The 27,992-nt window shown below is 38.3% G+C and overlaps 2 protein-coding genes across 14 annotated transcripts in view; one reads left to right on the top strand and one right to left on the bottom strand.

Moving 5' to 3' along the window:
- Nucleotides 1-14,144, top strand: part of TASOR (transcription activation suppressor) — a 61,489-nt gene extending 47,345 nt beyond the window's left edge. For 2 of the 13 annotated variants that reach the window (XM_054033354.1, XM_054033348.1), the window contains 8 exons: nucleotides 509-565; nucleotides 4,359-5,311; nucleotides 6,537-6,659; nucleotides 10,911-11,070; nucleotides 11,830-11,938; nucleotides 12,118-12,296; nucleotides 12,383-12,541; nucleotides 12,947-13,249. In XM_054033354.1, the coding sequence (XP_053889329.1) occupies nucleotides 509-565; nucleotides 4,359-5,311; nucleotides 6,537-6,659; nucleotides 10,911-11,070; nucleotides 11,830-11,938; nucleotides 12,118-12,296; nucleotides 12,383-12,541; nucleotides 12,947-13,002 (1,796 nt within the window). In that variant the 3' untranslated portion in view covers nucleotides 13,003-13,249. Of the gene's footprint in view, nucleotides 1-508; nucleotides 566-4,358; nucleotides 5,312-6,536; nucleotides 6,660-10,910; nucleotides 11,071-11,829; nucleotides 11,939-12,117; nucleotides 12,297-12,382; nucleotides 12,542-12,946 lie in introns of all 13 variants that reach the window. The other 11 variants (XM_054033355.1, XM_054033349.1, XM_054033344.1 and 8 more) reach the window with 6 other exon arrangements.
- Nucleotides 1-27,992, bottom strand: part of CCDC66 (coiled-coil domain containing 66) — a 69,783-nt gene that overhangs the window by 3,701 nt on the left and 38,090 nt on the right. Inside the window, exons 16-19 of the mRNA XM_054033357.1 lie at nucleotides 27,384-27,421; nucleotides 25,579-25,865; nucleotides 23,749-23,876; nucleotides 19,569-19,657 (exon numbers count right to left, since the gene is read on the bottom strand). Of these exons, the coding sequence (XP_053889332.1) occupies nucleotides 19,574-19,657; nucleotides 23,749-23,876; nucleotides 25,579-25,865; nucleotides 27,384-27,421 (537 nt within the window). The 3' untranslated portion in view covers nucleotides 19,569-19,573. The remainder of the gene's footprint in view (nucleotides 1-19,568; nucleotides 19,658-23,748; nucleotides 23,877-25,578; nucleotides 25,866-27,383; nucleotides 27,422-27,992) is intronic.

Here is a 27,992-nt window from a genome sequence, read left to right on the forward strand (position 1 = left end):
TCAGTGCTTTGCCAAATGGCGAAAAATTGAGAGACTGTCAAGTGTTATGGTGGACAATGTATTTTTTGCATTATGGGATGGAAACAATTACTGTGTGTGCTGACACCACATGGTGTGGAAGTAGCAGTGGCAAAGAACAAGATTAGGCAGCTCAAACTATAGTTTATCATAAATGATGGATGTGGGAGTTCTTATGAGGATTTGCCAGTTGGCTGTTACAGTGTATAGTCAACTATTAAGTTTCAATATTATGCCAAGTTTTTATCTGAACCATGCAATTCTCTCTGAAGTATTCTTTTGGATAAAAAGAGAAGGAACATCCCTGATCACCAGAGATGAAGGAGGTGGTGTGTTAAATAGACATCACCAGTGTTAGTGTTTCTAGTTCCATACTTGAAAGTTAACCCCATAATCAGTATGTAAATACAATAACACAATTAGTTTATGAGAGGTGCTAGATAAGTATCTATGAGAAACTCTACAAATGCTAACTGCTGCTCTCCCTCAGGAGGGGCAGGAAGAGATCCAGAGGATCAGCTGGAAAAACATGGAGATAACCAAACAGGTGAGAAGGATGGCTTTTTTTTTTTTTTTCCTTCCATGTGCCACTACTTCCCAATTGATAGTTTCTTCTGGTATTGAATTTTCATCAGGAAACTGGGAAGTGGAGCAGTAGTCTGCCATTCAATTAATGGAATTGATTCACTGAAGCGACCCAAGATTGTTAAAGGAGAATTAGAACAGTCTTAAGATTTCAGGCTTTTCCGTCAGTTGTTTGATTCTATCAAACATACCTTTCTGAAAATGTAATAGTGTCAAGGAGCCTTTGATTTTACTTGTAGGGATTTAAGATCTTTTTAATATCCTCATTTACGATAAGCTTCTCTGCCTCTATATAATAGACTGCATCTGATGGTTTGTGGGTTTCTGTATTTTTGTGGTGGAGAGATGGTTGTGGAAGGAAAGCATAGGCCCCAGGGAAAGCAACTTCAGTTTTTCACTTTTTCTCAATTGTAAGGAGATAAATTAGTGATTGATCTCTTGCTATCAATTTATAAATAGTAAGGGAAAATAGTAATTTGCAATTTTGATTTTTTACATTTTCAATCCTCTGTTGTGGTTGTGAGGAATGATAGAAAGTTCTGATTTTTTTTTTTTTTTTAAAGTAGTAAATTCTTTGCTTTTCGTTGCATGATGCTTTCCAGTCCTTGTCATTGAAAAAACTTCTTATTGAGGGAAAACTTGCCTTTAGTTACCTAACTTATATGGATATCTTGTGTTGCTGAGCACTGGGTAATCTTTCATGTCTTAATTACTACATAAGCCAAACTCCACAATAGGCTGGAAATAAACCTGGGTTTGTTTTAGCTATCAGCTTTCTTGCTTATGATCATTTGTCCTAACCAGAACCTAGTTTTATTCCTTAAATTAAAAGTTCATCTTGAATCGGGGGCTGGTCTCTGACTCCAGAAATTCATTCCAACTTGGTTCTTGCTTGCTTTTTCCCTGATACCTTGTACAAGAAGGCTAATGGGATAGTAGATGATATTAAAAATTATAGCTTTTAATTCTATTCATCTTGCACCCTAAGCTATTAAATGTTCTGGGATTTTTCCTTTGGCATGCACTACTTGAACTGCTGGTGTTTTTTTTGTTTTTGTTTTTTTTCCCCTTTTCCCAATAAACTCATCAAAATATAGTCTTTCTTCCTTTTGTCATTCTAGAATGACATCTTTCTACAGCATTGCAGAATCTTGTTGTAAATCAACAAGGATAGCTAGATTTTATTTTATTTTTAAAGCTGGTATTTTTCAGGCAGTCCTTTTTTCTACAAACTAACTGGACAGACCAAAGTAAAGTAGGAAGTCAGATCTTTGAACAGGAACAAACGCTGGAAGTTATTTGCTCAATATACCTGTTTGACAATTTGTGGTCATCCCTACACACTTAGTTTCTCTTGAGTACTTGTGACCCAATGGTGTAGATATGTGAAGGATGAGAGTGCTCATTAGAAGAAATCGCCCTCCCCAGTAAAGTGGCTGAAAATGCTTTCAGTTTAAAATTCTGACCCCAAAGCATACCTTCGCACTGTAGTTTGCATTTCTGCTATAGTTGTTAGCCTCATTGCTTGCAAAGGCTTGTTTTCTTTCTTACATAAAGAATGCTGTCAGGTTTTGGGTGCTTTTTGTTTTGTTTTTGTAAATAGGCGGTTTCTCTTGTCAGCAAACTTAAATAGAAACTTAAAGTTCTACATGCTCAGATACCCTTGTGTTGAAAGGCAGAATCTGACGTGTGGGTTTTTTGTTGTTTTTTTTTAAATGCACTGAACTTCTTTTGCAAAACAACTAAATTGATCATTCAGGTGTTTGTGATGTCTCAAATTAGTGTTAAATCTTGTATCTTGTATCTCTCAATGATTCAGTTTCATATTTTGAACTTAGAAATTTAGCCATGTTCTACATAGTGAAGCATGGGGGATCCGTTTTAAAAACTTCTTCCCTAATAATCTGTATTTAAGGATGTAACTGAATAGTAATACAGTATGTCCTATGAAAATTTAAAAAGTGGTAAAATTTATAGTATTGTTAATTTAGTGTGATTTAGGAGTATATGAAAAGATTATAGTACCATATATTTCTGGGTACAAAGATAAAATAGAAGTTTTGTGAAAGTGCCATTTTTGATAAGCAGCTTGACATAAATGAAATGCACAACTAAGAACATATTGCCTGCATTTCACACCAGTGCAAAGTAGGTTTTAAAATGTTAACGTTGTATAGGGAACGTGGCTGCAGTGCTGCTACATTCTGGTAATTTTTCGCTGCTGGAAAAGTCTTCAGGGGGAGATGGGGAAGGGAATATGTTTTTAAAATGACTCTTAAAAATATCTGTGTAGCAGTGACTTCTAGATTCAAATGCACTCTGCATACCTGTGTAAAAAATAATATATCCCAACTTCGAGCCCTGCAAAACACATCATTGGTTCTGAGTCAAGCTCAGTTCTTTTCTTTTTGCATAATCCCCAAAATAAAGATTCTGCAGGTCATTTTAGACCCTCAGTTACACCTAGGCAACCCAGTTGCCTTCAGTTGTAATTGCTTGGAACTTAATTGGAAAAGAGGGGTGGGGGAAGCCTGGCACAAAGGAATAGAATCTGTTCACTACTGACTGGCTTTGTAGAGACAACAGGATTTTAAAATCCTAAAACAAATCTTATTTTTGTCACAAAATTAAGTAGATTGGTATCCTGTTAAGCGCACAAACAGGTCTGTTTGTGTGTGGTTTTTTTTTTTTACTTACTAGTAAAAGTATAATTGCACTTTAAAGGGACATGAATTTAAGACATTATTACATAATTTTGGATACCATTTCTACTCCAGAGATGACACTCCTCTTCCCCCCATCTCCCAGCCAGGTTTAGGGGTTTTACAATCTCATTCCTCCCCCCACCCTTTTTTTTTTTTAATGGTTTTTCTGTCTCATGGTGCTGTTAGAAAGACCCACACAAACCAAAGAGGAAACTGATTGATTGAAATTTCAATTTCCCCAGGTGGTACTACACACAGTGATGTCAAAAGCACAAAGTAAAAACCTTTGCAGATTTGGCAAAGAGGCAGTGGATTGTGGAATGTGCTTGGGGACGGAACTAACCATATCTAGAAATGATCTGTGTGAAACTTAGAATAATGCAGTGAAACTTTTTTCCATATCTGTTTAGTGTTATCTGGTCTGTAAATGGAGTGCTTCTGTTACTGCTGTTAATCTTGTATTTATGAGCATTGAAAGAAACTTGCTTAACAGTAAAATTGTAGGGAGACCTGAGATTATGAGGGAGTCACTAGCTGAACTCACATTTTCATAATTGCATGCCAACAGTGCTTCAGTAATGGCTAGCCATCCAACTCATCATTTTACATGCACACAATTTAAACTCTACACCATAGTATGTGACTTCTTCTTAGAAGCTAGATAGGAAGAAAATGTCAATGATTTAATTGGTCACCAACCCACTTCAATTTGCTTAGATCTCCTGAAGGTTATGTTGCTTCCTGTTGTGCAATAGTGCTCATCAGATATTGTTGTCAGGCAAAATGACTTGCTTAGGAATGAAAATCCATAAGCAAGAGTAATGAAAAATCCTAAAATATTCTGTTTTTCTCCACCCACCCCCCCAAACCTAAGAAAGGTTAAACTCTGAGTGCTTCTGTACTAGCACTTGGCATTAATACCTCAAATGCAGAGTTAAGTTGTTAGGCAGAAGTTGATGCTGTTTTAAAATTTATTACAAACTTCAAGTGTCTGTTTTATTTTTGACTTTTCAAAGATTAGATTTATAATAATTAACTCTTCCTGTATAGGTTTGAAATCACCAGAAGAACAACTGGTGTATTTACCACCAAAGGATGCCCTTCCTAATGACCCCCGGGTAATAAATAGACAAAGAAGTTCTGATTACCAGTTTCCATACTCTCCATTTTCAGACATACAAAAGGGGACAAAAGAAGATGGACTGTATACAAGTCACGTGGAGAAAAATGAAGATCAGTGTGCACTAACAGATCACCCTCTTGTATCTAAGCACTCCATAAGTGGAATAATAGAGTCTACATTATTGGAAGAATACAATCTCTTTGCAAGAAAGGTTCAGGAGATTTTGCAGCAGAAGAATATTGCATATGTGAGTGGAATGTCCACTCCTGTCTTTTCAGCCCAAGAGAGGGTAATGAGACTTTCTAAATACATATGTTTACAGGCATTTGACATCTCTGTCCAAGAGTATATAGAGAGGCTGAGTGAAAAGCTGAATAATGTTGCTCTGTCATCTTCATGTGGTAGGCATACTCCACCTCTTAATTCTAGTCCTGATCCAGCAGGAGATGCTGTAACTGAGGCTGAATTGAATCCTCTACCAGAACAGGGTGTATCTGTTTCAAGTGACTTTGACAATGCATTGTTATCAGAACCACCGAGTAACAGTATTGTGGAGGAGCCAAACTGTAATGAGCAGCATTCATCAATGAACTTAACCATAGTGAAAGAGGAAATGGACTGTGTTAGTGCCACCACAGAGGTTTTACTGACATCTGATAAGAACACTTCCAGTGATGATCCACTGGAGCCACCAGAAAAGACTCAGAAATCGCCGGATAACTTAAACATTTCAACCCAACCAGCACTCTCTGATTTTATAAGCCAGTTAAAACCTGAAGTATTCAGCAGCTTGGTCAAAATAATTAAAGATGTACAGAAAAACACTGTGAAATTTTACATTCATGAAGAGGAGGAAAGTACCCTCTGCAAAGAAATACAGGTAAATAAGTTTTTCCTTTGGGACCTATCCTTAGCAGAGCTAGGATGTCACACACTTCATAGCTTATGTAGGCTGAGCAAATTGCATGCAGCAGGGGCTTCATGCATTCCTTCATTTCCCTTTCCCCCCACTCCAAGACAGCAGAAGCTCACTTTGTGCCATGCTCCCATCCCCTTCTGCTTCAGGAACTCCCATCAACCAGTCCTTTTGATCTATAAACAGCTGCAGAGGTGTTCAAAGCTGTGGCTTGTTAATCAGCTGGCAGCAGCTGTGTCCCCCCATTTTCCTCCTTCCTGTCTTTCAGTTATTCCCCAAAATCAACAGGATTCTGCTCATTGATGCTTGGAACATTCCCTGAAATAGTGATGTTCAAAAATTGCTTTACATCCAAACAGAGAAATGCCATTAAGTTGAGTGTAAGGCCTTGAAAGCTTGTCCAAATAGTTCTACATTTTAAAAATGGTGTTTAATGGAGCCATTCAGTCTGGGGTGAATAAACCTGACTTGCAAACACCTCAGTAAAGGCATAGATGCATTTGAGCTTTGAAATTTGGTGTTACTTTTTCATGAGTTAATGAAGGCTCTCCTATGGTATATTTGCACTCAATTTTTAAGTCTTCCTCTTGTCTAGGCAAGATTTATAAACCTTTCCAGCTGGACAGTGGGATTGGTTGTAGAAGAGCCCTTGTTTTGTTCCTTTTGAAAGTAGCCCTGAAGAGCAGCTTCTATGAGATTTCAGGAATAAAAGAGAAACATGATCAAAAGCATATTGTTCTCCGTTCTACTTGAAGTGGAAAATTTATTAAGGAATGGTCAGGGAATGAAAAATTCCTATAAAATTCCTATAATTTTTGCTTCTTGAAATTCCAGATCATGTTGAGAAATTACACTTTTGTGTTTAATATTAAATATCATGGAGTTGAAAGTAAAATGTCTTTGGCTTTTAGTGAAAAGTGCAATTTTCAGCAGAGACTAAGGTGGTCAGCCATTTAGATGGCATTCTGTAAAAATAATTACAGAAATAGCTTTACAAAATGAACCTAGTCCCTGTGTTTCTATATCTTTTTAGCTAGTGCACTGGGGTACAGGTAAAAATGAATGTGTAGGATTTTTTTATTTTAAAATGCCTATGTGCTTGCTTGAATAGTAAAAACTCTACATGGTAAGCTTTTCAATTGCAGTGGTTTAACTAATTAATTTTTTTTTTTTTTTTTTGGTGGGGTAGGAATACCTTACAAAACTAGGTAATACAGAATGCCACCCAGAACAATTCTTGAAAAGAAGAGCTACTTTAGACAAACTATTGATAATTATTCAAAATGAAGATATTGCCAGCCTCATTCATAAGGTACATTAAATATATTTAATAGTACTAGTTTAATTTAACTGTGAAATATAGAAAGTTGACTCAAAGCTTAAGTTAGTCACTTGCATTTAAAATGTTTCATTGTAGTGTGCATCTTGAGTAGAAGGGATTAAACTTGTTTTGACTTACCCAATTTTGTAACTCTTGCACCACTACTTATGACCACAACTTTTTTCCTTTTAATTTATATTGGATAAAATGGAAGCACTGCTAGTCAAGGTTGAGTTGAGTTTGCACCTAAAGCAGGAATTTAACAATTTTGTTGTAGTATTTGTTGAGTAATATTCAGATCTTGTAAGTAAATTGGTTAGTTTGAGTTAAAATTAAGAAATGTAATACCAAGTGTTAGGGAATTTTGAAGCAATTTGCTCAGTTAAGATTATTCTGAACAAAAAGTCTTTAACTCACTGACATCTTGGGCACTGTATATAGAAAGCATGTTGTTGTTGTTGTTGTGGTTTTTTTTTTTTTTTTTTTTTTTTTTTTTTTTTTTAAGGCTTGTTTTCCATTATTTTTCAACAGTGAAAGTTCCTCTTTCAGCAAGGACTAACTATTCTATAGAGAATTCCACATATAAACAGGTCTTTCAAAATGGAACTAAGGTCAACTTACCTAATGTCAGGTGGCCATTTTTGAGAAAGGCCTCTATCTCCTATTGTCAAGGAAACTGAGGCCACCCAGGGCACTCTTAACCTAGGGCTGCTGGCTTCATTTTAATTGGAAACCATGTCAGTCAATAGCTGTATTGAAAAGGGACACCTGACTGAGAGCAGCTGTGGCCTCTGTCCCACTGCGGAGGGGGGGGGGGGGGGAGAGAAAGGGAGACGGCAGCTATTTTGCAAGAGGCATTTATTCGAAGAGGTTCATGAAGAATGTTATGCACCAGCCTCTGCTGACAGATAAGCTATCATAGAGGCTGAGACTAAATGTATATCCCATATCAGAAAAGACAATAAGAGGACAAAAAGAATGCCACCATGGCTAAACAGCAGAGTAATGAAGGCAGTTGGAGGCAAAAAAGGCATCTTTTAAAATTTGTAAGTCCTGTTTTAGTGAGGCTAATAGGAAGGAGCACAAACTCTGGCAAGTCAGGTGTAAAAGTATAATAAGGCTGACCAAGAGAAAATCTAAGAAGCAACTTGATAAAGACACAGAAACTAACAGTAAGGAATGTAAGTACATCAGATGCAGGAAGCCTGCCAAATATGCATTGGGACTACCTGATGACAAAGAAAGGAGCAGTCAGGGAAGATAAGGCAATTGCAGAGAAGCTAAATGAATTCTCTGCTCAGTCTTCATTGAAGAGGGATGTGTAGGACATAGCTCTGATGTAGATACTCTTTTTGGGAAACAAATTTTAAATACTGTCCCACACTGATGTCAGAAGTTAGCTAATGTAACACCAATTTTTGAAAAGGGCTCCAGAGGCGATCCTGTAAGTTTACAGGGTGGTGTGCTTTACTTCAGTACCATGCTAATAGGTTGAAGCTACAATAAAGAGCAGAATTATCAGACCTGTAGAGAAACCCAGTATGTTGGGGAAGAGTCAACACAGCTCTTATAAAGGGAAGTTGTGCCTCACCAATATATTTGAATTCTTTGAGTATGTCAACAAGCATGTGGATAATGGTGATCCAGTTGATAAAGTACTTGGATTTTCAGAAAGCTTGTAACAAGGTACCTCACCAAAGGCTCTTAAGGGAAACTAAGTAGTCATGGGAGAACAGTGAACGTCCTCTCCTGGATCAGTAACTGGTTGAAAGATAGGAAACAAAAGATATAAATAAATCGGTCAGTTTTCACAATGGAGAGAGGTAAGCAGAGAAGTCCCCTAAGGATAACCTATGCTGTTCAACATATTCACTATTGATCTAGAAAAAGGAGTGAACAGTGAAGTGGCAGAGTTTGCAGATGCTACAAAGTTAGTCAAAATGGTTTTTAGTCAAAAGCTGACCACAAAGATTTACAGAGGGATCTCACAAACAGGGTGACCGGATAATGAAATGGCAGATGAAATTGAATGTTAATAAGTGCAAAGTTATGCAATTTGGAAAAAGTAATTCCCCCTCCCACCCCACCCCCCATGTAATGATGGGGTCTAAATTAGCTGTTACACTAAGAAAGAGATCTTAGAGTAACTGTGGACAGTTCTCTGAAAACTTCAGATCAGTGCACAGTAGTGGTCAAAAAGACTAACACTATGTTAGGAACTGTTAGAAAAGGGATAAGTAATATGACAAAAAAATCATAATGCTACTCTATGTGCCCACACCTTGAATGTGAACTGCATGCAGTTCTGGTTGCCCTATCTCAAAAAAGGCTATAGTGGAACTGGAAAAGGTTCAGAGAAGGGCAACAAAGATGATAGAGTATGGAGTGGTTTCCATATGAGGATAGATTAAAAAGACTAGGAATGTTAATCTTAGAAAAGAGGAGACTATGGGGCAATATGATAGAAGTCTAAAAATTATGATTGGTGTGAAAAAAGTGAATAAGGAAGTGTTATTTGTCCTTTCCTCCAATACAAAAACTAGGGGGGTCACCCTATGAAATTACTAGGTAGTAGGTTTAATGCAAACAAGAGGAAATACTTTTCACACAATGCAGTGTCAGTCTGTGGAACTCATTGCCATGGGATGTTGTGATGGGCAAATGTATAACCAAGTTCAAAAAAGAATTACATAAATTCATGGAGTTTAGGTCCATCGATGGCTATTAGCCATGATGGTTGGGGATGCAACCTGCCTGCCTGAAGCTCGCAGAGAAGACAGATGTGGCTCATTCTAAAATTGCTGTGTTTTGGACACTCCCCCTGAAGCTCTGGTATTGGTCACTGTTGGAAACAGGATACTGACCTAGATGGACTGTTGCTGTGACCCAGTGTGGCAGCTCTTATGTTCTATTATGGAAAAATTACCATTAATCCTACATTTTTCTGTTCACAGACTACCTATTGTATCATGTCGATTCAACAAAAAGATTAGGAAAGGGAAGCTGAGGGCATATAGGGGAAGGAGGAGAAAAATGTGTGCATGCAGGGGAGGGAGATGCAAGAGGTAGGGGGAATTTTGGAGTACAGGAAGGAGAAAAAGAGTGGGGTAGTACAGTCTTCCTGCTTTGGGCAGTGTCAGAATGACAGTTGCCAGAACATACCAGCGAATCTGGCAGTGATGATGAAATAGAAATTTTAGTGATTTAAGTTTGATACTTCATACCATGTGATATTTCTATCTTAAAGTAACATTCTCTTTTGGTTTCTTGACTTTTTTTGTTCTTATATGAATATTTTAATTTTTAAAGAGTTCCTTGACAAAAAACTGTTAAAATGGGGTTAATGTTGAGTGTGTATTAGTAATTTAGGGTAAAACCCAAGGATGTTTCAGCTATCCCAGAAACAAGCATTATAAAGGCAAGATATTCCAAGTTAAGTTAAATGCAAAAGGAAATCCAAAATGTTAAGATAAGGAAATACAAAGGTAAAACACATCCTCACTGTATTGACACAGTGAGGGGGCAGAAGAGAAAAATGTAATGTATTTTATAATTTCTTCTGATCTGGGAACACTAAAGCATTTAGCAATTATCATGTGTCATGGTGTCACTACAGGGCAGAGTTAAGGTTGTTTGGAAGTCCATCAACCTTAATTCCATTTTAATGTAATTTCTGTTTGGAAATATAGATGTAATAGTACCATTTGGTCTTTAGTCCTGGACATGCTGTGAACAGAGACTGCAAGCTTCCCCATACAGCTTTTCAATGCCCACCATTCTTAATATGTATTCAACTCCATGGAGGTTTCATTAATGCTGTTCTGTGTAGTTTCATGATGCACTAAGGAAGAGTAAAGGGAACTTTGTCCATTCACTATGTGCACTTGATATTCTGTTGATGGCTATGAATAACAACTTAATTGGGATGGGGCAGCGATTAGAGGTATTTTGTGGAATATTCACCTTTTCATACTGTCATCACTTCCAACTTCCTCACCTTCATTCTGCCTACATTTCTGTAATGACTTCATTGTGAGATCAAGACCTACAGAAATAAGTACACTAGTCACTTCTGGAAAAGTTTGTCTCAGAACCCAAAAGCTAGCATCGTGATAGGGGTGGAAAATTTGTAATCCTTGGTTTACTTTTTCATAGCATTTCAAATCAACCACTCTTCCCTTGTATGCTTGCATCATAGTTGTACACCTCTAATTCTAACTATATATTTCTCTTTTTAAACAGATACCTGGTTTAGTAACTCTGAAGAGGCTTTCATGTGTCAGCTTTGCTGGTGTTGATAGCTTGGATGATGTGAAAAACCACACATACAATGAATTGTTTGTGTCTGGTGGTTTTGTTGTGTCTGATGAATCTGTTCTTAATCCAGAGTCTGTCACAGTTGGTAAGAATTTTTGTTAAAAATCATGAATTTTTAGTACAGGAGAAAGACGTCTTATTGACAGCACTTGAGAATGAAATCCTCCATTTAACTACAGAAGAGAGGCGATGAAAACTTCTTGCAGTCATATGTATCAAGCTTGTTGTAATGAATCACCTCAAAGAGGGTTAAATCAGTTCATTCTCATATGCACTTTATTATTAGCCTTTCTGGAGGTAGCTGTCTATAACCAACTGGATTGGGGCCACCAATTAAAATTTCATAGGCTGCTGATGTAGAAGTCAGTGTAGTCTCTCAGCCTGGGTCAAATTGAATAGCTACCTCGACATGAAAAGTTTTTTGTATGATGCTACCAAACCATTAATATTCCAGTCCTCAAAGAATTATACTTGGCTTTTATAATTGTACCCTTTATTTAAGACCGCTTACTTCTCTCCATTCTCTCCTCCCCCCTCCCCCCCCGAAACAAAACTTAAGTTAATTCGTTTTTAATGGATCTCTCTTAATGGCAATAAGTCACTGAGTCAAATTTAGTGTAAGCTTACACAACTGTAGTGGGCCTGGGCCACTGACTGCAAACTGTAATCTATTAGAAACTGAATCTAAAAAAAAAACCAGTTCTTACAAAGCTCAGTACTGGGCTTATGTTTTCAACTGTTAATCAAAGATCTGTAAAATGGAAGACAATAGTTTTTGTGCTTAGCTTAGATTTTAAATGTTTTTTTAAACTATATAACACAAATTATTTTCTCTCCAAAACAGATAAACTTAAAAATTTCCTAAAGTTCCTTGAGGACCTCAATACACCTGATGGGAAATGGCAGTGGAAAGTCCACTGTAAAATACAAAAAAAACTCAAGGAGCTTGGGAGGTAAGCAGTGTACTCTAAATACCGAAGTGTTGAAATGACATGTTAGAAAAACCGTGCTTTCAAAGATATAAAATCTTAAATAAAGAAAATTTATTTTTTGAAGGGAGTTCTCATTATGTGATATATTATATAATTTGAATATTGATCTAAATGTAAACCTCCAATCCTCTTTTAAATAGAATGAATGCTAAAGCCTTGAGTCTGCTGACACTTCTGAATACCTATCAGAAGAAACACATGGTTGAGATTCTGTCATATCATAACTGTGACTCTCAAACACGAAATGCTCCAGAATTAGACTGTCTTATCCGACTTCAGGCTCAGAATATACAACAAAGACATGTTGTCTTCTTAACAGGTAAAACCAGAACTTGCAGCTCTTTTTCTTAAGTTTGATATTATTGTGTTACTAAGTCACTCCTCTTTCTCTTTTTGTAAATTCAGAAAAGAATGTCAAAACATTTTCTAATTATGCTGATAATGGAATAGTAGTTGCTACAGTTGATGACTTTATGCAAAACTTCAAAAATCTCGTTGGCTACCACAATTCAATTACTGAAGAGAACAACCTTCCTTCACCTGGTGTTCCTGAAAGACAATCAGGTAATATTCAGCATATTTTATACTTTCCAGCTAATCAGAGGAATGGGGTGGAGGTCCTTTAAGTGTAGTGTGTCTTTACTCTTAAGAAACAAACTCTGTAGATTTGTGAGGAAATCCCAACTCTCAAGTACTCTGTATTTTAAGAAGTGGGAAAGGGATGCTGGGATGGAATATTTTAAGGTATCTTCAATACAGAATTACTGACTAATTCAGTATCCAAGAAAGCCTGATGATGATGATTGATTAAGAGGGAAAGGTAATGTGTAAGCCAAATGACATTCCCTTCTGTTCTGAGAGAAGGATAAGCTTAATGACAGATTTAGTAATGGTAACAAAATGAACTGGATGTCAGTAATTGTATTCTGTAATTGTCTGATCAAATACTGACCTACTGTATAACTTTAGATGCTGTTTTGACATTAACCCCTTTGGAGCTGGGAGTTGGGATTTCCCAACACTAAACATGAACACAATGCGCAGAAGCTTTTAGCATCGGAATATCTGGACATTCACACAAAGGGTTAAGTGTGTGTGTTGAGTAAGTGAACAAGAGTGGCAGAAGACCAAGCCTTAAGTGATATTGGATTTACCTACCCGAAGCATAACACTCTGTGAGTAGTGTATAGCTTTTTTTAAAAATCATATATTTCAATAGAGTAGGACTTCTCTTTCTTAATATAGTTCTTGTAGAAAGCGATGAAAAGGACGAGGAAGATATGTCTTTGGATTCAGGGGATGAAACATCACAAATAGAAATCTGCAGTGATGCCTCAAAGTATGATTCTCATTCAGAAGCTTTGCAGACAGAGACCAAAGGCTCACATGGAACAGATTCAAAAGAAAAAACTCTAACCGATATGCAGCTGTCTTCTGAAGGACAAATTGGGTTGATGGAAAAAACTTCTAAACTTGATTTGGAGGAAATACAGCCAATAACTCCTGTTTCTACAACATGCTCAGCTGAAGGAGACAAAAACAATTCAGTAGAACAAGTTCCTTTCAACAACTTTCAAGTTTACAGTAGACAATTAAGTATGTCCCATCAGTTCAGTCATTTTAATGTTCTCACTCATCAGACTTTTCTGGGAACAACATACCCAGTTTCCACAAGTCAAAACCAAGAAGGTGGGAATTATTTTCTGTCTGCTTACAGTCAGAGCATGGATACAGACAAGTCATCTTCTCCTAGTAATTGGGATGTAAATTGTGAATCTTCCAGGCCATATTCAAAATAGAAATAAACACAAAACTAAAACTTTTTATAGGTTTGTTGTGGACTTCTTTCTGTTTCTAAAAAAGTGAATTAACAGTTTCTATTTTATTCTCTGAACAAAATATTTCTTGTCGTTTAACTCAAATGTTTCCGTCTTATTTAAATCATGATGGCCTGTACCAGTTGAAGCATCTGAAAATTGAAATAAATATATATTTTTTAACATTTATTGTATTTGAATTATCTTGTTTTGTTGGCACTTTTAAGTTTTTACATTTGTATTTGACCTGTAATTGGGCTTCAGTTTGAAGTCTGTTTTAATGTAAAACTGAATGTTTGCCTAAAGCATGTGAAATAGCAAAGCTTCATTTTTTAAGTAAACTGTAATAGAGTATCCAAGCCACTTGTCTTTAAATGAATATAAAAACTGTTATGTATTTATTTGATTGACATTGGACACAAATTTTGTACAAAATGTTTTTACATAGCGATAAGGCAGTGTAGTTATTTTAATGAAAAAATATATATAATACTGGATTTTGGCTAAATACCTCAATTAGAGTAACCAATGGTGCAGTTCCATTTAAAAAAAAAAAAAATAATAAACTCTTCATGCACATGGGCCTTAGTAGCAACTTGCTTTGTTTTATATCCTGTTTCTAAAATACAGAAAAATGATGCTGCAAAATTTATTTCAATACCATTTTTGTGTGCATCTAATTAATCTGTTTAGTACCTTCTGCTTACCTCAACTGCATGGAAATAGCCCTACAGTTGCAAAGTTCTGTATCTTCTTATAAATGTACAGATGGCAGACAGCTGATTTGTTCTGTCTTAACTTGAATTACTATAGTAGTGTAACAGGTAGATACTTACCAGTACTTCTAGGCTCTGAACTTAATCTTCTGCTAAATGTGGCAATGCCACTAAAATGAATATCTTCATAAGAGTTTTTAATTACTGTTCTCACCCTTTCTTTAAAATTGTCTTGTGCTAGATTTGTCTCCTCCCCCCCCCCCCGAACATTTTTCTGTAGTAACTCAATTATTGAAGCACAAATGTATCAACTTTCCTTGTGCACAGTCTTGTAAATACTATCGAGAAGATTTCCAGAAAACACTATGTGGATGGTAAAACAAACTCTGGCATGCTGCTACTTTTTTTTTTTTTTTTTTTTTTTAATGTAGTGTTAAAGTCCACTACCACCTAAACGTTTTCTTATATTACTAAGGTTGTTTTTTTTTTTTTTTTTTTTATCATCAAGACAGTTTATTTTTGTTGCGGTCAGTTTTAGTACAGCCAGGGGCAAATGTTTTAAAGGCAAAACGTAATTAAGCAGCCACAAATGACAGGTGCACTCACTACTTTATAGTAGCTAAAACTATTTTTTTTTTTTTTTAAAGCTAACTAATTTCAAGCTGGTATTCATTTTTAAAATACCATTTAATGCATTAAGTAAAACACTTCTATAAAAAAGATGACTTCTAAAAATAGAAGAAAAGCTCCCACTCATTCAGAACAGAGGTGGCTACAGCAGCAGCACAGATAGATATGGAAGAGAGGCTATTCAGGCAATCAGGCTCTGGCAGTCTAATGCAAACAGAACGTATGTAAGACCACAGGTGGAAAATCAACATTAATCAGTTGTGTTCTCATTTCAGATACAGGACAACCGGCTATACACACGAGGGTGTGGATCTGTGGGCACAGTATTGTGTTTTGGGTGCATATGCACGCATCCAGGTTGCCCAAGGGCTCCCAGCTAGGATTCGGTGGCGAAGCATTACTCAGTTGGCACGCACGGAGGGGCATGTTATAGGATCAACTGATACTGCTATTGTATGCTGTGCAAGCGCATCAGCAGCCACTGGATATATTGGTGATACACCTGGGAGAAAATGATCTGGAAACACTTAAAGGGGTGGAATTAATGCTTCGAACTAGGAGGGACCTGATGCAGGTCCTGGGAATTTTTCCAGGGGTTAACATTGTCTGGTTGAATATGCTTCCATGTCGGGAATGGTCAGGAGCCATAAATCCCACCAGGGTGGACAAAACCAGGAAGTATGTGAACAGGGAGGTGGCCAAATTCTTGTTGCCCTGGGGGACAGTAATTTCACATTCTGGTATAGTCTATGGGGCACTGGAGTTATTTCAGGAGGATGGGGTGCACCTGTCAGACTCAGGTGCTGCCATATTTTTGGCTGATGTAAAAGAAGGTATTGGGAGATGTTTGGGAACTCGGCTGGCTGTGGGGAGAAGGCGGCCAAGCTAATGGCTGGCACCTCCTTGTGGTGGATGTTCAGGGCAGGTAATCCATAAATTAAGGCACAGAAGAATGGATAAATGGCTTGGGAAAGGAATTGAGGAGAAGTGCTTGGTATCTGAGCGAGCTGGGGACAGTTAGGGACGACTCTGATTGGTATGGCAGGGAGCCAACCCCCTATCATTATAATACCAGGGGGTGGGGGTTGGTAAGATCCCAGCAAGGGAATTGCTGGAGGGACCTGGCTGAAAAGGTGGGGCAAGCTGGAGGAAGCACCACCCCATCCACCCTGGAATTGGCTGAATGGGAGGTTCCTGGCAGTGGATCTGCTGGAGGGACATGAGCGGAAAGGGGGAGCTGGTAAAATCACTCAGCGCTCCCCCCCCCCCCCTGTTAATTGTGGGGGTTCACCTGCACTGCACATTTTATCTGCTGGGTTAGTCAGAGACATCTAATAAAGTTGCGGCCTGATTAAACCTGTATCTAATGTCTCCTGTCATTCTTTTGGCATAGCCAGATAATCACTGCCCTGCACTTTGAGCAGGGGGGGGTGTCAGGCTGGCCCAGAGAAGAGGGCAATGCTTTCTGGCTTGCGGGGAGGAGAGACATAAAACTACTGGAAAAGCAGTCAGTGTGGTGAATGACTCACCACCTAGGAATGAGGGGTTTAAAAAGGTCACCCTGTTTAGAGCAGGTTATGCAGCACCCACCCACCCTATTTAGGTCAGAAAGAGGCTGGGTGATTAGCTACATCTGCTGTGGGCATTAGGCTAGCTGCCCTGCTGAGGGGGGCTGGGAAGGAATTTTTCCCTTACCACCATATTGGCCAGGTGCAGTTGGGTTTTTTTTGCCTTCCTTGCAGCAGGTTCAGGTGGGTTCTGTTCATGCATAGCATGATGGGCCGTAGGCCACATGTTGCAACTCTTTATTTAAGTGTATAATGGATGTTCAGTGCAGGTACTCCATAAATTAAGGCACAAAAGAACAGATAAGTGGCTTGGAAAAGGAATTGAGGAGAGGTGCTTGGTAACTGAGGGAGCTGGGGGCAGTTAGGGACTCCTCTGCTTGGTACAGCAGGGAGCCAACCCCTGATCATTATAGTCTACCTTAAACCCTCCTACAAGGGGGAGGGGGTTGGTAAGGTCCTAGCAAGGGAATTACTGGATGGACTTGGATAAAAAAGGTGTGTGTGTGTGGGGGAAGCTGGTAGAAGACACTTGCAATTGGACGTTCCCAGCAGTGGATCTGCTGGAATGACATGAATGGAAAGGTGGTGGGCTGGTAAAAGCACACGTGCTCGCTCTCTCTCATATATATATATCTCCATCCGCTGCGTTAGTCCCAGATATCTTCTAATAAAGTTGCAGCCTGATTAAACCCCTATCTGTCTCTTGTCATTCTTTTGGCATAGCCAGACAAATTATATGTATTGTGCTAGATTTTGTCTCCTTTCCCCCTCCTCCTCCCTGAACATTTTTCTGTAGTAACTCAATTATTGAAGCACATATGTATCATCTTTCTTTGTGCCCAGTCTTGTGAATACTATAGAGAAGAGTTCCAGAAAATACTATGTGGATGGTAAAACAAACTCTGGCATATTACCATGTGTTTTGTTTTTTAATTTAGTATTAGTTTAAGTCCATTACCACCTAAGAGTAATATAAGAAAACTAGTTTATTTTTGTTGCAGTCAGTTTAGGTTTTAGTACCGTCAAGGGACAATTTTTTTTAAAGGCAAAATGTGGTTATTAAGCCACAAATGGCACGTGCACTCATTACTTACAATAGCTAAAACTTTTTTATTTATTTATTTTTAAAGCAAACTTATTTCAAGCTTCAGAGTGGTAGCCGTGTTAGTCTGTATCAGCAAAAACAACAAGGAGTACTTGTGGCACCTTAGAGACTAACCAGTTTATTTGGGCATAAGCTAATGCCAAATAAATTGGTTAGTCTCTAAGATGCCACAAGTACTCCTTGTTCTTTTTGGTAATTTCCAGCTGGTATTCATTTTTAAAATACTCAATGCATCTTAAGTAAACACTTCTATAAAAAGATAGCTGTTCTTCTAGTTTTAGAAATCCCTTCACTTCATTTTACTGTATCTAGTATAGATACAAAAAGCTATTCCTTCTGGAATATCAAACTGTATTCTGTATTATAGAATTAACTATTAGGAACTAACCCACTGTATGGCACATGCAAAGTCATCATGCAGTGGCAATTTTTCTCATGAAGAAAAATACTCTCAATTTCCTTTCATCATTAAACTTTAGACAGATTGCCATACAGAAACAACTCTATTTCAAAGCGCACATTCAGATGTGTGTGGTTCTCGTGTATATCAGAGAGTTTAGGGTTCAGCTAGGCTAGGCGGTATGTGAAGAGGCAGGTGGCCAAATTCATGGATGTCATAGGAGGGTCAGTCTTTTCCCATCCAGGTATTGTATATGAGGCACCAGAATTATTCAGGGAGGATGGGGTCACGTGTCAGACTTGGGAGCTGAGAAGTTTTTGGCTGATATTAAAGGGGGCATTAGGAGATGTCTGGGCACCTGGTTAACTGGGGGAGGGGTAGCCAAGCTAATTGCTGGTGCCTCTTTTGGCAGATGCCCACTGCAGGTATTCCATGGGGAAGGGCTACCGTATCAAATAAAATGCACTGGTAAAGGATTTAAAGGAGAAGAAATGGGAGGGGATGAGGGGAGGGTTGGGACTCCTATGGCTGGTATAGCAGGGAGCCAACTCTCCCCCTTCTTTATAGTCTCCCTTAACCCTCATTTGAGGAGGGGGGAAGGTGAGGTCCCTGCTGTGGGGTGGCTGGGAACCAGGGTAGATAAGGGGGAGAGCTGACAGAAGCTCCCAGCTATATATTGAAATGATTTTGGAATTATCTGCACTGTACACTTCTATCGGCCAGGTACTCCCAGACTTTTAAGAAGGAAGTTGTGACTTAACTAAACCATGCTGCGTGTCTCTTGTCCTCTTTCTGGCATAGCTGGACAATAAGCACTGCCATTCAGTTTTAGCTAGCTTATTCAATACATATGCTGTTTTTTTTATTGCTGGGTTGCTCACTAGCACACACATTATTTATCTAAGTGATCAGACAGTTTTTTGGGCAAGGCAACACTGAAAGGGGAAGAGATTTGGTCTAATTTTATTTTTTTAGTGTGAGGCAAAAATTGGTATGTCATTAAATATTTAATACATTTATTTATACCAAAAATACATACATTTTAAATTCTACAAAAAATTTATGTAAATAAAAACTTTCTATACTGCTGTTTTTCTACTACATAATCTTAAGAAATGTTCAAAGCAGAAGACCGTTCTAAACAGCAAATGCATTATATATTAGATTCAAGCATCTTCAAACAACCACATGGGGGGAGGAGGAAAGGGAATGAAACCACATAACCTGTCACATTTCATGTAGGAGCTAAGACCTTGGTTAAAAAAGATTTAGATGCAGTTAGTAAATTACAGTAGCAAATATAAAGTGCTGTGCCTGACATTTTTAAAGCTGAATGGTTTTGTATACGTGTGTACCTTTTTTAAAATGGAGAAATAAAGTTTTCTTCTTGATTTATGGTTGGAATTAGACCAGTCTCCAACTCCTTCTGCTTCTGGAGGAGACCCTGAAATAATGGGTACAAAGTAAATGGTCTTCCTTCTGCACAAAATAGGCGCAGTCGCAAGCTTCTACTTTATTTCTTATTCATACATTTCAGGCTCTTTAACCAGTTTAAAATATGTAATTATGAAGGAAAAAAAAAAAAACTATAGTTAGTCAAGCACTCAAAGTAGGAAAAACGCCCCACTAAGACTGCACAGGGAATCAGGACCCAGGGCCGGCTCTAGGATTTTTACCGCCCAAAGCAAAAACAATTTTGGCAACCCCCGTTCTTTAATTACCCCACCCCCGGCCCCAACTCCACCCCTTCCCCAAATCCCCAGCCCTGCCTCCTCACCCCAGGCTCTCAAGCCTAGGAGGGAGGGAGGGGGAGAAGCGGCGCCCGTGCCGTGGCCACTCGGAGTCTTCCCCCGCTCCCAGGTTTGAGAGCCTGGGAGGGAGGGGGAGACTCCGAGTGGCCGCGCCGCAGGTGCCGTTTCTCCCCCTCCCTCCCAGGCTCTCAAGTCTGGGAGGGAGGGGGAGCAGCGGCGCGCTAATCAGCTGTTTCGTGCGCCATGGCAGCAGCAGCGGAGGTGAGCTAGGGCGGCCATGCCGCCCCTAAAAATGTGCCGCCCCCAAGCACCAGCTTGTTTTGCTGGTGCCTAGAGCCGGCCCTGCCAGGACCCCACGGGACTAGGTGCTGAACAAAAAGATGGTCCCTTACGTAAGCCTTTTGCTCCTGTGCACCCCCACCATAAGCCCTAACATAGAGATAGGCTGGCGGCAGGAACTGAAGTGGCAAAATTGTATGGGCTTGGCAATTCCAAGGTGCAGCGAGGCCCCTAGGTATGATGTTAGACTGTCATATATTTAGGTGTGGAAAGATTAGATTTTTATTGGTAAAATGTTGGTTTTGCCATACATACACAAACAGATGAAAAAAATATTTCTATCAGTAGTAACTGACATTTACAGACAAAGTAAGAAAAATGCTGCTTAAGGACTTAGTTTGATTTAAGGATGTTTATTTTGCATGTTTTGACATATAATCTTGACAATTTGTGTGCTAAGTTAAAAAGCTTTAACTTTTTGACGCTCACTGTTTATCATTAATTGTAGTAGACCCGACCCCCCCCCATATCCCACAACTGTGATTCAAAAAAATGCTTAAAACCCACAAATTTGCACTACTGTGAAAATTTAAGTAGATTAGAAAGTATTAATAATAAACAGTGAGAGTGTTACAGTAGCCTCAAGGTTGCCAGAACTTACACTGGAGGCTGCACAGACCCTGGAATGTGCTCAGAAAGTGGAAAGGTGGCCTAAAGGCTCTTTCGCCCCTCACTAACTACACCAGGGCTGCACCTTGCATGCTGTGACCATTGAGACTTAGAGCAGTAGCTGGTCCCTCAGTTCTATTCTTATATCTTCCAGAAATGACCCTGTGCAACCTCTCAGTAAGAGGGAGAGAAAGATACTTGCAGTCTTCCTAAAATACATTTATGAGATCTTGCTCACAAATAGGGGCTAAGGTAGTCAGTCACTGGAAAGGAGGTGACTAGAACTCACTGGGTTTTTTTGTTTTGCTGCCTACCATACCTTTCCCTGATGACTAAGTTTGAGTGAAACATGAGTGGCAGATCTTGCTACACCTGTGATGGAGAAAATGGAGCACTGCTCCATCATAGTTGAAAGAGGAGAGGAAGATATCTCTGCTTTTTGGGAGGAGGCTGTGCTCATCCTCCTTTTTACCCCCCCCCCCCTTTTTTTTAATTTCTACCTTTCCTAGGCCAAGGAGTGGTGGCAGCTAAGGATACCACTGCTCCTGTATTCCTGTAGGTAGGAAAACATCCCTATTTCACCCCCCTACGCTAAACCTGAAATCACTGATCTCAACACCGTAAAGCACTAACACCGAACTTCTTTGCTAAGCTCACCTAGAACAAACTGCAGGAATCCTCAGCAACATGCTGGCTTCAGTCCCCATAATTGAACACCATTCTGCAAATATGGTGTAGGTAGAGGAATATTCAAAAGTGATGGATCTTTGGCAAGCATTTCCACGAGCTCAGAGAAACCCAGCCAAATGGAATTGGACAATGTAATGGATCCAGCTACATAGACAGTTTCTATTTACAATCTCCCACGTGTACATGCCAGCTAAGGTCTGGCGATTTTGGAATCCCAGCTAGCTCATTCAGAATTGGACAATAAAGACGACTGTCACCTTTGTCTTCCTCATATTTTGCAGGGGCATTGTGTGGGGAAGGGGGTATATCTGCTACCGGTGTACCAAATGTGTAGGGGCAGAAGCATGTCTCCCTAGAAGCACAGTAATTATTACAATATATTGTAACTGTTTATAGTTCTGCTGGAATGCTTGCAGACTTTCTCCCTCTAGCTGCTTTACCCAACGTATTTGTCGTGCTTCTATAGCTGTAATACTTTGGTGAAAGAAGTGGCACTAGTCAAAACTGCAAATTAATTACTTCTGTCAATAAATTACTGGTAGAACCTGCTGATCTTTTGGTTAGACCACTGCTGCACCAAACAATATGACACTACATTAGGACATATTCTCATTAGGAAAATAATGCAAAGTAGGTCAGAGAGTTGAAGTTCCACTAGTAAGTGTTCCTGCTTTCATGAATTAATTTTTAATTGCAGAATGGGAGTGCAACCTGAAAAGAACCTGATACTGAATGAAATAAAGTGACACAAACACTGTTTGCAAAGGCCAGTTTTCTAGTATTGTAGTTTAGCAGTTCAAACTGATGTTTAATGTTCAGAACGAAAGGCATTATTGTTATGCCTATGAATAGCTCCATACTTTCACTTACACCAAAAAAGTTCTGTGTGAAAGATATGCAAACTTGTAGGGTATTAAAATGTGAGCTATTTTAGGAGTTTTGTTATAGTATGCACTTTGCACTCCCACCCACCTATACCAGGTCATTTAGCAGAGGAAAACCATGAAGCATTTGTGCTGATCATCTAAGTCTACTACCTCAATTGGCCTGGCCATGCAGAAAGACTGGCCTGAAGTAGAGAGAGTGTTCTTATTGAGATGCATAAATACCCGCACCTCTTGGGCACTTGTTGTGCAAGTGTTTCCCATACCTGGTCTTGCTGCTTCCCTTTCCTGCTTGTCTCTGTTCAGATGAGTTCCCCTTTCCTCACAATTCCTTGGACTGCTCCTTAAAGAACCCCAAAATGTCTTTCTTTCTGTAGCCAGACAAGGACTCACTGCATCCAGCTGCAGTGAGCATATTTGCTTTGAACCACATTCTATTATCCACTAAATCACTCCTGTTTTACTAACTAGATGGATAGCAACATCATCTCAATAGTATCTTGACCCCATATAAAAAAGTATGTAGCCTTCAGAGGCATCAGTTGATGTTTTATGTGCAGTGTCCATACTCTTAAATATTTTAAACTTTTCACTAAAAAGAAACAGATCTCATTCAAATTGTTTTCACTAAATCTTGTGGAGCTATGTCATTACTCTTAATTTACTAGAGGTAACGAAGCAAACATTATGTACCTTATACAAATGTGCACATGCTTTTCTTTTGAACAAATTCAGTTATATGACTTTGTTAAGTCACTTCTTATTTTTATAGATAGACTGGGAATCCAAAAACAGATTTCCATGTTGACAAAATAAAACCTAATTTAGGGAAGGTGTTTTATAACAATTCATACTTCAGATTAACAAAGTAAAATATTTTTCATAGTTGCTATATGATTGCCAGCCCTGTTAAGTCTTTTGCTGTGAGTGGATAGCTACACCTTGACAGGCTCAACCACCAGTTGTGGGAATGTCATCCCCTTAAGATAGGGTCCTGATGTGCTTCCTGATGTGAAGTGGAATAAAATTATTCCACTTTTATCCCAGAGTTGAATCACCCCCTCCCCACTTTCTTAGGTGCTCAACTGTCTCAAAGCTAGGAAAAGAAAGAGGCTAAAGGTGAAAGTAATATAAGAAACACCAGGGCAAAAAAGTAGGATGAAAAACAGGGATAGAATCAAGAATAGGGCTAAAAGGATGGGAAATGATTATGAAAATACAAAACTTTAAAATGTTCAATTCAGATTTAGCTCATACTGTACCTGGCGTAATTCTGATAGTCCTTTGAGGATTGCCTGTTGTCGGTCTCTGTTTTTCACCACATTGGGATTAAGAAGTGGATCTCTCACATGATCAGAACTAAAAATCTGTCGTGGTGTATGGCAAGAATCTAAAGATAAGTATAAATCAAATTAATAATACTAAGTAATTGTTTCAATTTTTCTTTAATTTCTTCCAAGTAATCTTTATATAGGCTTTGCAGAATTTTTTTTTTTAATAATTAACGGAAAATATCAATGTTTATTTTTAAGCATGTTTTTTCTATTTCTATAGATTTAACTTTTCACAGTTGCAAGAAATTATGGGGAGATCGGACAACTAGGGGTAGACGATAATTGTTAATGCCAGTGGACGCTGAGATTCAAAAAAGTTAAAGCTGCATAACCATTAAAACACAAATTGTCAATATTACATATCAAAATATACAAAGTAAATATCCTTAAAACAAACTAAGTCCTTAAGAAGCATTTTTTTTTCTTTGCCTATCTTGTAAATTTTGGTTACCATTAGGGCTGTCAAGTGATTAAAAAAATTAATCGCAATGTTAAACAATAACAGAATACCATTTATTTAAATATTTTTGGATGTTTTCTACATTTTCAAATATATTGATTTCAATTACAACACAGAATACAAAATGTACAGTGCTCACTTTATATTTATTTTTGATTACAAATATTTGCACTGTAAAAAACAAAAGAAATAGTATTTTCAATTCACCTGATATAAATACTGTAGTGCAATCTCTTTATCATGAAAGTTGAACTTACAAATGTAGAATTACGTACAAAAAAATAACTGCATTCCAAAATAAAACAATGTAAAACTTTAGAGCCTACAAGTCCACTCAGTCCTATTTCAGCCAATCGGCTCAGACAAACAAGTTTTGGTTACATTTGCAGGACATAAAGCTGCCCGCTTCTTGTTTATAATGTCACCTGAAAGTGAGAATAGGCGTTCGCGTGGCACTGTTGTAGCCGGCGTCGCAAGATATTTATGTGCCAGATGCACTAAAGATTCATATGTCCCTTCATGCTTCAATCACCATTCCAGAGGATATGCATCCATGCTGATGACGGGATCTGCTCAATAACGATCCAAAGCAGAGTGGACCAATGCATATTCATTTTCATCATCTAAGTCAGATGCCACCAGCAGAAGGTTGATTTTCTGTTTTGGTGGTTCGGGTTCTGTAGTTTCCGCATCTGAGTGTCTTTTAAGAGTTCTGAAAGCATGCTCCAGACCTCATCCCTTTCAGATTTTGGACGGCACTTCATATTCTTAAACGTTGGGTCAAGTGATGTAGCTATTTTTAGAAATATCATATTGGTACCTTCTTTGCCTTCTGTCAAATCTGCAGTGACAGTGTTCGTAAATCAACAACATGTGCTGGGTCATCATCCGAAACTGCTATAACATGAAATATATGGCAGAATGCGGGCAAAACAGAGCAGGGGACATACAATTCTCCTCCAAGGAGTTCAGTCACAAATTTAATTGACACACTATTTTTTAAACGAACATCATCAGCATGGAATCATGACTTCCGGAATGGTGGCTGAAGCATGAAGGGGCATACGAATGTTTAGCTTTGTTAACTTTATTTTCTTTTAACACTATCCATTAGTGGCCTACCAAGTACAGGCTCTCTGTATAATACTGCGCCACAACTGATAAGGATCCTTTATAAGGATAAATGTCAGAGACTTCAGTGCACTATTTACATCAGGTATTCACACAACTCTTAAAACTAAATCACTATAACCCCTCCCTCCCCCATCTTAATATCGGTTTACAATATGTTTCAGTACCATTAAACTGTCGATATTGTGGATCATGTGTTGAAGGTCTAGTCATTGGTGCATCTGGATCAAGGTAATAAATTTCATTTGTTCGCACATAGGGAATAAAATGAGAAGAGGGTGGCCGTTCAGCTTCAATAACTGGAGAAGACGATTTCCTCTGTTGCATGTCTGTGTTGATATTTTTCTCTCTTCCGCTATTGCCATTCTGAATTGGGAAATTAGAAGTATGTATCTGCCTTTGTTGTACTTGGTATAATCTGTTTTTAACTGCTGGAACAGGTGGTGATTCAGATCTGTGCAAAACAATTTTAGTTAGACCAAATTTTTCAAGCAATATGCTTCATTTTATTAATACGCCTAAAAACTAATGAAATATTGTTTAATAGATCTTTAAACAAAATCTAAAATGATGTCTTCCCTCCCCTATGTGCTTTATGTGCACTACAAACATTTAGGCTTTTCACGCTTTTAGCGCAAAGTGGCCAGAAACTCAAGGATCTTGCTAATTAGGAATTCCCAGATGACAAAGAATCAGCATAATGACTCTACGCTACTTCTCTTGACACTTCAGGATAGGCTGCATGGATTGATGAAAGGGAGAACCCGCACAGTTCTGGTTATTCCCACCTGCCAAAATGGTCACTTGGGACCAAAGAGCAGTCTGAAGGCTTGGCCAGACCGGAGAATCAGGCCATGAATATTCTATTTCTATTAGCTTGCAGACAATTGTGGGCTCCTTTCCTAGACTGAGTGGCATCCTACAGTTTTCCTTCTATAGTATTTGACACTTTTATTTTAAACATTTAACAGAAATACCTGTTTTCTAGAATTAGCCATTTGCTTGTCATTCTCTCTGTACCTGAAAACAAGCTCTGTGCAATTTATTTAAGTAATTCATATTAATTAAATCTGTGCTAGTTCTTTTAAGGATAAAATGCATTCTAAACCCTTTTTTATGAAGGCAAATGCAAATAAATGTGCTAGGCAAAAAATATATACTGCAAAACGTCATGTTCTCTGCCCAAGCGATAGAAAGGAAAAGAGTAGATCCTGTTCTTAAATAACTAAACTTGCCCTCATTTTGGGACAGATTCTGCTGTCTAATATATGCGTTTAGCTCACAATGAAGCACATCAAAAGGCTATTTTGATCTGATCCAATATCTTCTCCTTACATAGAGAGGTTGCAAGAATGGGCCCTTCAATAAGGATTCATTTGGCACTTGGGTGCTTAAAGCAGTCTATGAGGGAAGTTAGTCAGCGACAACAGGAGCAGAGTTTACAAAAATGTGTACTTCCTGTATTACCAATCCCAACCATTCAAAAATCGTGAGTAAGCCCCCCCCCAATTACAATTAACTTAAAAATCATCCAGTATTTTAGTAATAAATGTTAAATTAATTTAATTTGCCTTGTAGCACTGAAAACCAGTCAAGTTCATGTTTAAAGCTTTTCTCCACAACCATGAGGGAATTATTTGTGTATTTTTCTCTCATTACAAGTACAGTATCTTTGACATCTGACATTCCAGTTATGAAGGGGTTAAGGGAGATCAGAACACTCCAAATCTAAAGCAAATCCAAAGAACCTTTGAAAGACTCCACATTTGATCAGCTGCCATACTTTTATACTTAAATGTCCAGCATAGTTTACCCAAGTATAGTACTCTCTGAAATGTTTTTTACTTAAGATATATATAAACTTTTATTTAAAAATGGTATATTTTTAGTAAAAAGTAAAAATGGCACTAAAACATATCTAATTTCTCATTCTTAATTTCCTTGTAATAACTGATTCAGAATGCAGACCTACCTTTCTTCATTCAAATGACTCTTCTGAGATTGTTCCTCCTAGAATAAGATCAAAAGAAGTAAAAAAAAATCCTAATTTTTTATAATATATATTTTATTTTATAATGTTTTTTTTCCTTCTAAAGTTCCTAAAGTAGTGTTAGACCTGAATTCAGGGGAAATATACTTATCTAAGCCTTTAATCAAAGAGATGCTATTATAAACACTGCAGACCAAATTCATTGCTGATGTAATTCTCTGAAGACAACTTACATCTCCATGAAGTTAAATGTGCAGAGTAAGTTTGGGATTTCCAGAGCTGATGCAAAAGGTAAGAACCACCAGGGACATTAAGGTCTGTAATGCTAGTAATGATTGGAGGCAGGGTGTATACAGGTTGTTTGTGACTCAAGGGGGCACCCTTGAGATCATGACACTCCTTGACCAAGTTTTGCCATTAGAGGGAACCTCACTAACTCAGAGAAGGACACGTTCTGGACACTAGAGCAGTGGTGGGCAGTCTGCGGCCCATCAGGGTAATCTGATTGCTGGCCGCGAGACATTTTGCTGACATTGTCCATCCGCAGGCACAGCTACCCCCTGCCCCCGCAGCTCCCAGTGGCCACGGTTT

This window comes from Malaclemys terrapin, chromosome 7 (assembly GCF_027887155.1).
Source record: "Malaclemys terrapin pileata isolate rMalTer1 chromosome 7, rMalTer1.hap1, whole genome shotgun sequence".
Lineage (NCBI taxonomy): Eukaryota > Metazoa > Chordata > Testudines > Emydidae > Malaclemys > Malaclemys terrapin.